General features: G+C 40.9%; 1 protein-coding gene across 5 annotated transcripts in view; it reads left to right on the forward strand.

The window, feature by feature from the left end:
* The window catches only part of TANC1 (tetratricopeptide repeat, ankyrin repeat and coiled-coil containing 1), a 67,627-nt gene that overhangs the window by 21,268 nt on the left and 33,674 nt on the right, over window positions 1-12,685 (forward strand). For 4 of the 5 annotated variants that reach the window (XM_065750833.1, XM_065750829.1, XM_065750831.1 and 1 more), the window contains exon 3: window positions 5,701-5,904. In XM_065750833.1, coding sequence (XP_065606905.1) covers window positions 5,701-5,904 — 204 coding nt within the window. The remainder of the gene's footprint in view (window positions 1-5,700; window positions 5,905-12,685) is intronic. The other variant, XM_065750830.1, reaches the window with a different exon arrangement.

Genomic DNA, 12,685 nt, shown 5'->3' on the forward strand with positions numbered 1-12,685 from the left:
CAGAATGATTGGTGATTGTTGGCAACCAACGTGGCTTCACCAAGGGGAAGTCGTGCCTGACAAACTTGGTGGCCTTTTATGATGGAGTTACAGCATCAGTGGATAGAGGTATTTTTTTAAAAAAAAATTGTTACCACTACAGAGGAATATATTTTGTGTGTAGAAAAAGTAATCCAGATTTCAGATTTAACTGCCAGAAAGTGAGTAAATAAACACAAGTACAAGCGTAATTTACAAAGTTTGTCCATTTGATCCTTTGAGCTTTTATTCTAATTTTGCTTTGTTTCTCACTTTCTTCACTGCTGCCCAGTTACTTAGGCTGTAAGAAATTTGCTTCCCCTTCCAGGCTTGTTTCTCCTGTTTTTTGAAAGGTCCATACCTCTTTCTCAAGAGCTAGAAAATTAAATGTTGATCTTTTGTGGTGCATTCGTTTTACATGATGGAAGCCTGTTCTTATCCCAGAAGGATCACCAGTGGAACTGCTTTGCTTCCCATGGGTTTTCCTTCAACTCCTGCTGTGTGTGTGTGGTTACCTTTATCCATACTGCAAAGACTGGGTCTGTTGTCTCCTTCTGTCCTCCTAGATTCCCTTCTCATTATATCGAATCAGCTGTGTATGCATATGCATGCACGTGAGTGTTTTCATTTTGAAAGGCACAAATACCTTAAAGGCAACTGTCAGTGTTGCACAGTCAAAATAAAGCGCTGTATATGTAATTGCAGAAGAGAGTTCTGTCCTCTGGTTGCCCTTCAGTTCTGTTGAAAAGTAGAATGGGAATGGAACGTAGAAGGAAATGGTTCCTTAAAATATCAGAAACGGTGGGTTTGGTAGTCCTTGTTTCTCATGTTTCTTAGACATACTGATACTTTATTCTTGAAAGTGCTGGATTGTTTTCCTGATATGTACAGCTAATGTCTTTTTTCCTGACAGCTATTACCTTCTGATCATATCTGTAAAGTCTTAACTGTTCTTTGTCATTTGTTAGGGTAAAATGTGCCCCACCAGAAATTTTCCCAGAGTAGAAGTTATTAATACTGTCAGTAATAACTTGTTCATAAGTTCATAAGTTCATAAGTTCATAAGGTTGGAAAGGACCTATAAGATCATCTAGTCCAACCATCCTCCTATCACTATCTCTACCCAACTACTAAATTGAGTCCTTTAGCACCTCATCTAAACGCTTCTTGAACAGCGCTAGGGATGGTGCCTCACCCACCTCCCTAGGCAGGCCATTCCAGTGCCTGACCACTCTTTCAGAAAAGAAATGCTTCCTGAGGTCTAATCTAAATCTTCCCTGGCGCAACTTGTGGCCATTCCCTCTTGTCCTGTCATTACTTATCAGGGAGAAGAGGCCTACCCCCTCCTCACCACAACCCCCCTTCAGGAAGTGGTAGAGTGCAATAAGGTCTCCTCTGAGCCTCCTCTTCTCCAGACTAAACAATCCCAGCTCCCTCAGCCGCTCCTCATAAGACTTGTGCTCCAGGCCCCTCACCAGTTTTGTTGCCCTTCTCTGAACACGCTCCAGGGCCTCAATGTCCTTCTTGTAGTGAGGGGCCCAAAACTGAACACAGTACTCGAGGTGCGGCCGTACCAGAGCTGAGTACAGGGGGATGATCACCTCCCTGCTCCTGCTGGCTACACTATTTCTAATACAGGCCAGGATGCTGTTGGCCTTCTTAGCCACCTGGGCACACTGCCGGCTCATAGAAACTTGTGTTTCTATGTGTTGGATATTTCCATTTGCAGAGCTGTAGTGCTGCATGTACATGTAGATTGGTACAGTTTGTTACTTGTGCTCTCCTTGAAAACTAGTTTTCACGGAGTTGTCGTGGTACTTTTGCTGCATCAAGAGCAGAAGCCTTGTATGAAGCAGCTAATAAAATCTCCCAGCAGTGGTTTTGATCTTCTGCACACTCCCTATGTCAACATTTCTTATTTTTGTCTCAACTCAGAGCATTATACTTACTCTAAAATAGCAAGGGAGTTATGCCTTTTAAGATCACATTTTCAGCCTCCTGTGTTAAAGAGTCTTCAAACAGCTTTAGAGTTTGTGGTGGATGTTTATACAGAAGTTATCACAGAATCATTCCTGCACGGGACCACGTGCAGACACGTTTTGATAATCTCCCAGGATGGAGACTCTGCAGCCGATCCAGGCAACCTTTCCTGCTGTTCAGCCATCCTCGCAATTTTGACACTGAAACACTAGTGTTAGACAAATTCAGTGATTCCTCTGTTGCAGGGCAGTTGGCAGACAAAGCGTATGCAGACAGGCTGAGACTGAGGCAGCCACGAGGTTTGATGCTGGTAGTGATCTCTTCTGTAGAGAATACTGATTTATTGTCTTGACTGTTCATTGAACCCTGAGGATTGTTGGCATAGGCCAGCAGTGACCCTGGTGGACATGCAGCTCTACACCAGTTCTGTTAATATTTTGTTTCCAAGGGAAGTTGGTTGTGGTAATCAGGTTTTTATCAGCTTCTGGTTTCCTGATTGAAATGTGCTACAAAAACGTGAAGTTCTTAGTGATCACAAAGCAGAGTTTTGGCTGATGAAACTTGGTTATTCAGAGGCTCCTTTGGAGGGTTTCAAAAATAGGAATTTGGAAGGACCTTTCCTTGTGTTTTAATTTGACATTATTAGAAAATTTGTGAATTCCAGAACTGAGTATGTCTGATTTACATTAAGGAAGAGACCAGAAATGTAATAATGTAAATGCAAAGCAATGTAATGGCATTGTTCTGCTGGCTAAAATGCTTGAAATTCTGAACATGTAAGTTAAGTTTTCTTTGTGCATCGGTGCGTGGCGTCTGGTTACGTTCTGGCACTATTACAGACTCTTTGGCCTGGGCTCAGCTGGAGTCAGGAGGTGCTTCCCTGTCACCCTTCTTCAAGGCTTCCTCCTGCCCCTCTTCTTTGTCCCTCATTCTCTTCTGAGGGGTGTCAGTACGTTTCAGTCCGTTGCAGAGGAGGCCAGCAGGATGCTGGCCACGAGGTGCCAGGCAGAGCCAGGCAGGCGGCCGTGCTGCTGGCCCACCCTCAGCCGGCAGCCCCGGGGCCCTCCTGGACCACAGGTGGCTTTTGATGGCTGTCCTCTGTGGTTCTGTAGTATCCCAACCAGGCTTTAATTATAACCTGCCTTTTTTTTCTGCTGCAGCAGTTAGAGTTTCCAACCTCATTGAGGAAATGATGTCCTTGTAGCTTGAGACCAGTATGGCTGGGCTTTGTCAGGGCTTGTATCTTAATAGCTTGGGTATGAATGACAGCAAGCCAAAAGCAAGTTTAAATTAGGAAAATAATTGAAAAGGAGTATTTCTGTGGTATACATTTTGTGATTGTTTTAATCATATTGCTCTTAGAATCTGAGTCGTGATCTGTGTACCTGGCCCTGCCTCTGGCAGCATCAGGAAAATATCATCAACAGGGGGAAAAAAAAAAACAGAAAAGGAAAAGGAAAAAATGCTGTGACCAAATAAACTGTAAAACATCTGTGAAGTTCATGTCATAATCAAATGATCTCAGCTTACTGATGGAAGATATGCCACAGCAGTGGATTTCAGGCTTTTGTAGCCCTAGATTTTGCAGGGCTTTTCCATTATGTTTCATATGCAGCGGAGAAGGACAAATTAAAATCCATGCAGTTTATGAAGAACACAGTGAGTTAGGAGCAGTTTGCTTGCTTCATAGTACAGGGGAGTTGTGGGTGGACTTGTTAACCCTGACGAGGGAGGAAGTATTTTTGGTCTTTGGTCTCCTGTCATTTGTGCTCCATAGCATTCCAGCTGGAATACTTACAGAAATCCCAAATCGCTACCTCAGCAACATTAAAAACTCTAAATAACAGTATTTTCTCATTATGGTTACCTGCATTACCATGCTACTTTTGTGCTTTTTAAGTATGTTTGAAAACTGGAATTAATATTGTAATAGTTTTTCTGTGTTGTTCAACAAATAGAGGGGTGAGGCCGTGGCACAGCCCTGAGCTGTGGTGCCCCATCCCTGGAGGTGCCCCATGCTGTGGATGGGCCCTGGGCAGCCCGAGCTGGGGGCAGCCAGCACACGGCAGCGGTGGGGCTGGGGGGTCCATTCCAACCCAACTGTGCTGTGGTTCTGTGTTTCTGTGAATTTACGAGAAACAAGCAAGTAGAACATTTGGAAGGTGATGGGTTAAGTTGGTTTCAAAGGTATAAGTTTCACATTTATGTAACGTCAAGAAAGGTTTGACTCTAGCATAGCATTCTTCAAGGTCATCTATCTCACGAATGTATGTACATAGTTGTCATGCATGGCTCTTGTGAGAAGAATAGTATGTCTAGGAAAAATGGAAATATGCAGTTAGATTTTAAACTTCGGGCCTGTTTGGTTTTCCTGTCTTCTGTGCACACTTCTGTGAAAGAGAGTGGTAGCTGAATAGACAAAAAGTGTTATTACTTTTTGCAAAGGAGTGGTTTGTTTTTGCCTTCTGATGCAGCACAGGAGTTCCCTGTGTGCATGTTAAGCTCCCTGTAGTGGATCGTGGCAGGAGCACAGCCATTCAGAATTGAAGGCAGCAACTGAATGACAGTAGTGAACAAGAAAGGTATGTCTTATGGAGGGACATTGATCTGAAATGTTTCCTTACTATAAGACAGTAAACTTGATATGAGGAAATACTATTTTAAAAGAAGTCACTTCAGCTTTCCTTGTTGTTCTGGTGTTCTTCTAGTTCTACTTTGGATTCTCATACTAAAGCCATGCTGCTAGTTGCTGTACAGATCTATGTAAAAAATATTCCGAGTATTTTCTTTCCTCTCTTTGTCAGTTTTGTTTTATGTTTCACACTGATTCAGTTCTGTGCAAATTACTGAGCAATATCCTAATTTGGATATTAAAAAAACCCTGAAGCTGTGTTTAGATGCCAGCAGTTCCCTTTTCACACGTTTCTGTCATCTGACAAGGAAGAACTCAGCACTTTCTGCATGTGTTTCTGCTGTCTTTGATTCTTTGTTGTGAACATGTATTGTCTTCTGTTGTTTTGAAAACATATTCTCGACTTAGCTGAAGCTGCATTTCTTGTGCTAGACAGATCTCTTTTCAGCACATTTCCCTATTTTGTTCTGCTACTTAGTGTTGTGAGCCAATATTGGTTTGTCCCTGATAGTAAATAAAATCTTTGCTGTCAAATTGCACTTCACTGGACTTCTCTGTTTTGAAACAGAAAAATCAGTCGAAGCTTAGTGTGTTTCTGTGTGAGTGCTTTGTGAGACGCTTCTAGCTGTGTGCAGCGAGTCACCTGGCTACATTTCTCCTAACTATTCAGGACACAGTGCGCTTTCAGATGGTCATTGAATTTCAGGGTATCACACTGATCCTATTAAATCTTTCAGCAGTAGATACACTTTTGTCTTTGAAAGAAATGTAGTTTTGCCTCTGAGGATGAAATCTGGAAAGTTGCTGTTTTGTTTAAGGTGAGGTTTTTCTTCCATCTTTGCTCCCTTTATTACAGTAGGATAAAATCTCAATTGGCTGTGCATTATAAATTTCCCAGTAAATTTCCTATTTGGATTCTGTAGTAGCAGGTACACAGTGAGAAGAGAAGAACTGTGCTGACTTGCTGATGGCAAATGAATGTTTTCCTATATTAGCTATTTGTATTTCAATGCAACTACTTGTTTTTCATTTTGATATATCACATAATGGATGACAACATTTTATTTCAGCAGGGGATTCCTGCCCAGAGAATGCCTTGCAGACTGTTACAGCATCTGGCCACGGTGCAGATTTTCCCATTGACAATCAGCCCATCTCGGGGGATACTTACAGGATGAACTTGGCTAAAGGAGTCTCAATGTCTTTGCCATCTTCACCTCTGCTGCCACGCCAGTCTTACTTGATGCAGTCAAGATCAAACAAAAAGTCCCCAGGTAAAACGAAATTGATGAGCAGCTAAAATCTTTGTAGTATTTTACACTGTGTCAGAAATTGAGTCAGAAATAACACTTTTTGTCATTTTATATTTTACATGGTCTTTGTCAGTAAAAAATGAACAGTGAAGGCTTTTTTGCATGTTCTCTTGTAAAAAAGATAATTGGTCTATAAAGCCATATAAAACTGTGTAAGAGATAAATGGACTATATTGTTTCATATGGCAAATAATTCTCCTTTGTGTAGCAAATAGTTTTATTGAACTGCCTCAATATATTTAAAACTGATCGTTTATGGTTAGTATTTCAGTTAGGCAGAAGAAGCAGCTGCAAAACTCTTTGTACATGTTATTAATGGTATTGATACTAATGATTGTTTTAAGGGAATACTTCAGAGTGTTGCTTGTGGTTTACAGATAATGTATTTTGTTTGTATCTAGGTATTTAAGATATTAATAGATAAATTGCTGTTGAAGTTGTGATGTGAAACTTAACTGATTTTCAGTCTGTGTCCTTAGTAATGACCGCGTACTTGTGTGTGTGCCTTACTAAATAAGGTACTCCATCTGGTTCCTTTTTATCAGCATTCTGCACATATAAATCATTCCAACACGCTAACATCAGTTGACTTCATTCAGGTCAAAGCTTGGGTGTCAGGTGAAATTGTCCATGTTATTGTGCAGGCACTCAGCAGTTTGGAATTCTTTATTGTAAAGCTTATAAAGTTTAAGAAGAAGACTGGCAAAAGTAGTTTTTGTTGGCACTGAGAAATGCCTTGATGAACAACCTATCTTACATGACATTAAAGAGCAGTTCTTACTCAGAGAATTTGTAGAGGATAGCAAATATATGTATTCTTAATTTGACTATCAGTATGTACAGTCCAGGCAAAGTTCTGAGGCACAGAAAGTATTTTCTAGTCTTGTCTCTTACTGCAAGTGACTTGTGTAATAAGCAGCTTTGCAAAGACTTCATATTTTAATGTAGAGGGAGACGTGTTGGGTTTTCTTTGCTGAAGACTTAAGTGAAGCTTGGGATCTAACTCCTTGCTCTGTTACTATTGGGGGAAACTTCACTGCATTTGAAATGGTATCTGATCAACCTTGCAGCTCAGTTTCCTTCAGTGACACACTTTTTAAGCATAGTAGACTGCTGTTTCTCTTACAGAAAACGTTTAATAGTTCCTAATTACAAATGTGAAGCAATATTCACACCTTCAAAATTTTTTGTTCCACTGTGATAAATAGACAAAACAAACAAACCACACAGGAGGGAAGAATCTTTATGAAGTGCTTTGAATACGTTGGCATTTCCGTGCCACTGTTTTGGATGAATGCCTAACTAGATGCCTAACCAGTAGAAACATTCTGTGCTATTCCTTTGAGTTTCAACAAATTGGAGCTGTTGGAAAATGATTTAAGTAATAAGAAGTGAGGTGGATGCTAGCTGTACTGGTTACAAAGCACTCTGTTCAGAAGCATATTAAGAATTTTACTGTGAGAGTGATGGAGCACTGGAACGAGCTGCCCAGAGAGATAGTGGCATATCTGTGCGATGTACTGCAGGGAAGCTGCTTTAGCAGGAGGGTTGGACTCCATGATCCATGAGGTCCCTTCCGACCCCTGCAGTTCTGTGCTACAAACAGCATCTGGAGGTTTTTGTCATGATAGTGTGGATGAAAGCAGCAAGGATTGCAACGAGAGTTAAAGAAGCATCCTGAAGTTCAGATGTGACAAAGCTATTTAACAGAACTGCTACTCGGTGAGGTGTATTTCATGTAAACAGTATTGTTAATACTTTTCAACATCTTTGAAAATATCCAAGACAATTAACCAAGGGAGGAAAATTGTCCTTTAAAATATTGCTCTACCTTTGTTTCTTTCTGTAGTTCTGATTCTCTTATAACCCAGGCATGCTGATGGTCTTATGTATATAATGTGATATACTTGGGTACTTATTTCCTTGAGTTGAAATTCTGTTCAGTGTCAGCTAGACTGAAACAACATTCTGTGGATTCCGAGATAATAGTTAAAAGCTGTATCACTAAATACTACTCATTTTTTAGGTAAGAGTTTTTCTCAAGCCTTTATTGAGCCCATTACCTACTAAAAAAATATTTTTTCCTGATTCAGTTATTATAAAATACTGTGTAGAATAACACTGAGCAATGTAAATTAATGAACAGGTTTGCTTTTACTGTTTCTTCTTTCCTTGCTGTTTCTGTATTTCCAAATAGATGTTAATCTTTGACTATGGAGGGATATTTTTTTAATTTCTTTGGTTGTCTTCTCTACTGCTTGAGCAGAAGGCATTACTGTCTCTTGTCATTTCTTCAAAAGCAGCAGCATCTGCAGCTGGATATGGGCAAAACTTGTCCTTCCATAATTGCTTTATCCACTCACAGTCTGGTTATCCTCTGAAAAATGGCATATCTGTTCCACCAAAAGTGATTCAATTAATGACGGACCTGTGTTTTATACGTAATCTCCTTCCTTTCTAGAAAGAAAGCAAATTCTTTAATTAATTCTGTTAAGCAATCAGTATTGAAAATATTTTGAGCATCCTCAGTAAATTTTGTTAATGTACTACATCGTATAGATGTAGTATATCCAGGAGATAGGATATGGAAAAAAAAAAAAAACCAAAAAAAAGAAAACACGATTTGTGAAATGACATTTAAATAGTATATATATATCCAAACAGAAACAGTTTAATGTATGATTTTAAGTTGCATAAAAATAAATTTTTCCTCATTGCTGTCAGACATATTTTCCATACTCAGGTGCACATTTGCTAATTTTGAATGTTTATTTTACCTTCTAGTTAGTTTCCATTTTCTTTTAGTTATCTAATATGCAGTAGTTGGAAAATACGTTATACTTTAAAAGAATTGCCCTTTGAATGATGTGTACCTTCAGGATAACTCAGACAATGGAATGCTTTTGCCAGAATGTGTTAGCTGCAGGTGTACTGTGGGTACTATGCTGTTTTGTTCTGTCCCTTTAGTGAATTTTGTTCCATCTTAGGCATCTCTGTTCCATGAATAATGTAATTATCAGTTCTCCCGTTTGGAGACCTTAGTGTTTAGCAAATTCAGAGGTATCTGTTCAGAACAGATTTAGAAACTGCTAGTCTAGGGACTTGGCTTTAATTGTCTTTTTGAAATGCTGCTCTGATTACTGGCGAGGCACTTTGCCCTTCTCTTCTCTGCTACCCCTCTAGGTGGGGATTCAGGGTTGAGCCTGAACTGATCTGTCTGAAATTATTTCCTGTGTGTTAGGAGATGAGTTGTTGTAGACAGGTGTGTTGATAAATGTGCACAACTGACAGAGGTACCTTTGCTGCAGTGCATGCATGGTAATAACTGCCTTTCTGCCAGTCAGTCTGCAAGTACTTCAGCCCGTGGAACTCATTATCCATGGGCAGGCAAAACCGCAGGAGAGTAAGCTGAGCTTCTGAACTGGAGCACAGAAGGCTGTGCAGTCCTGTTTGCACAATCTACTGTGAGTGACACTGTGTTTTAATTATTTGCATAGGAGGTGGGGAAGCTTTTTGTTGAAGATCTTGGAAGAGTACCAGTGCTTCTGGATCTGGTTCAATCCTCGACTGTAACTATAAAAGGAGGGAAGAGAGAAACTATATCTTAAGTTACTAAAGAGACAAAAAATACTGGCAGAGTTAAAGCTACTGGTTTGTTGGAGTCAAAGGCTTCCTTAATGAAAGAATTGATGAGGTGGAAAAAAGAGCAGAAAAAGGCAGGATAAGGAAGAATTTTTCAGCAGAAGGTCTTTGTCTGTGAAGGAGAGCAGTAAGTCAATCAGTCTCACCTCTGTGCCAGGAAAGATCATGGAGCAGATCCTCCTGGAAGCTGTACTAAGCACATGGAAGGCAGGGAGCTGATACAGGAGAAACAGCACAGCTTCACCGAGGGCAAATCCTGCTTGATCAACATAGAGGCTTTGTTTGATGGTGTCACTGCATCAAGAGACAAGGGAAGAGCCACTGATGTCATCTATCTGGACTTCAGTAAGGCCTTTAACACAGTATCTCACAGCATTCTCACTAAGCAGGATCAGCTCAGTGCGTTGCTCAGTCTGATTTTGCAAACTTTCAGTGATGAGACTACTCAGCCTGTCTGAGCAACCAGTTTCAGTGCTTTACAGGACAAGTGCTCCACTCCCTGACTGTTTTGGTGGTTCTCCAGTAGCAGAAAGAGCTCTTGTTCCAGTTTTACCTTTGGGTGAACATTGGCTTTCATAGCATTGTCTCTATATGCCCAGCAGTATTTCTAAATTTCTCCCTTTCTCCTGCTACCGACTCCTGTATACCTTACTGTAGCTGTCATGAACCAAGCCAAACTCCTGTTTGTTGCAGTATCAGGGTGGACTGGTTTTGTGCTTGGAAGAGGCTGTTAAAAAGACCTACCAATATCCTGAGCTCCTTCAGCCTTCATTTCCTTGAATGAGCTTGAGGCAGCTCTCTTGAAGTTCAGGCTTTGTAGTCTTCCATTTTGCCTTCCTCGCTCCTGTCATTCTTGTAACCCACAATGATCAGCACAACCGAGGCTACCTTTGGTTATCACATCCCAAACCTGTGCTTGAAGAGCTGCTATGCATCATCCTTGATGGATCTGTCAGGTGCATGTATCAAGTACATGTAACCTCCATACCCTCTAGAAGTGTGGATCGCTTGTGTCTTGTCTCAGTGCCCTTCAAGCAGACTTCAGGGAGATTAATCTATCCCATAAAATACTGCTGCCATTTTATGATTTCCATTTCTTTCCCTGGGCTATGTAGTGTTATGTAGTACTTCCGAATGAATCTTCTCCCGTTTGAATTTGACAGAATTAAACTTTGAGGTTCCTTGTTTAAAAGAAGTAAAAATAGTATGTGAATTGTGTAAGCGTAAGTCCAGGATTCTGTGAAGTTAGACAAGAAGCAGTCGTTGTGAAACGTGACGGGGTCAGTATGCTTGCTTTTGAGACTATTCATTATTATTATGCTTTTGCAAAAGGAGTAATACATAAACACACAGGATGCAAAAGTGGAATGCTGCTTGTAGAATGGTTTTCTCTGGAGCTAAGTCACTGTTGTGGACTAATTGTATTAAAATCAGAACGTCAGATATATTTTCAGGTGAGGAAACTTCCTTTCCTACTCTTACAGTGATGTTGAATGGCTGAGAATCTGACATTTAAGCTCAGCAGTGTAACCAGAACTTGTATTGAAATGAGGAAAAAATCATCATGTATTGCTAAAGCCAAGGAAATCCCCTGAGACACCTCTGCTTCTGTATTTTGCCAAGCCTGATAACTGTTTCTAGGGACTTCTAGACAGTATATTGTTTCTTCTGGATGAGTCAGTACTTCAAGCTTACCAAAGCCTTAACTGGCCAGGTGGCTTTATTGGACGCTTAAGGAAAATTTGCGATAGTCCTAGTGTCTGGTCTTAAACTTTAAGGCAGCAATTTGAGTTTAGTACCTTCCGTTTTCAGTACCATGGATGATGATACTTCCAGTCGCCATTCAGTTTAGGTATCTTGATTTTTCCCTTGGGTCACTGTGCACTAGTTTACGCTTCTCCAGAACACTCAGAGTTGCTAATGCTCTTATTTTTATAGAATTCTGTTGACGTATTTTTTTCAGGGTGTGTGTGTGTATGTGCGTATATATATGATGGCAGAATTTGCATTCATGTGTCACAGTCAGTCTGCCTGTAATACCTGGGTTTCTCCGCAGTTCATTGTGCAGTCAGCTGTTGATGCAGTTGTAGCAGCATTCTTTCTGTGGGGAGCCTTTGGAGGGCAGCGTCGCTCCCTTTCAGTTTGATACTCGGCTGCCAAGAGGCAGTTCTGCAGTCAGCGTTTCCTGCAGTTGCTACTGAAGCATATTGAGCAAGGAATGGGTTTGTAAATAGCCTGGAACCGAAGCACAAAGCTGCAAAATTAAGTTAATCGGCTTATTTTTTGAGAAATGTGTGTTTGTGATTATACAACTCCTTAGTATAGAAGTTGGCATGTTTGAACTCAGCGTGTTCACGAACTAGGTGTGCTACGTTTTTATGAGAGCAGGTACCATTACTAGCTCCTCTCTGATTTGTTGTTTGAACTAACTTTCACCTTTCCTTAAAATCAGAACACGCGTCAGTATTTGGATAAATTATTGAGCAATGTAAAACTTCTTGAGTTTGAATTATTTAGTGTGCTAATGTTGCAAGCTTTGCTAAGGCACGTGTGAAGTGAGGAGGTGAGCTGGGTCAGCCAGCATGGCTTCTGCAAGGGCAGTTTGTGACCGAGCAGTCATGTGGCCTTCTGGGGTGGAGCGATGGCATCAGTGGACAAAGGATTCTGCAGAATCTTTAATGGTCCCACACCGTGTTCTTATCTCTAAATTAAAGAGAGATGGATTTGAAGGGTGCACTGCTCAGTGGATAAGGAATTGGTTTGGTGGTCGCAGACAGTGTTGTAGTCAGTGGCTCTGTGTCCATTTGGAGGCAGGTGACCTCTGGTATCTCCCAGAGGTCTGTCTTGGAGTCAGTATGTGTAACAAGTTCTTTTCCAGCCTTGGTGATTCTGTGATCTTTATCAGTGACCTAGGCAGTGGGATCAAGTGCACCCTCAGCAAGTTTGTAGATGGCACTAAGCTTAGTGTTGTGTTTGATACAACAAAAGGAAAGGATGTCATCCAGATGGTCCTGAACTGGCTTGAAAAGTGGGCCCATGAGTGAACCAAATAAAGGTTCCTCAAGGCACCTGGGTCAGGGCAATCCCAGCTGTGTGTACA

The sequence above is a fragment of the Cyrtonyx montezumae genome, unplaced genomic scaffold (assembly GCF_038088225.1).
Source record: "Cyrtonyx montezumae isolate F1298 unplaced genomic scaffold, pur_monq_1.0 scaffold_7, whole genome shotgun sequence".
NCBI classification, from domain to species: domain Eukaryota; kingdom Metazoa; phylum Chordata; class Aves; order Galliformes; family Odontophoridae; genus Cyrtonyx; species Cyrtonyx montezumae.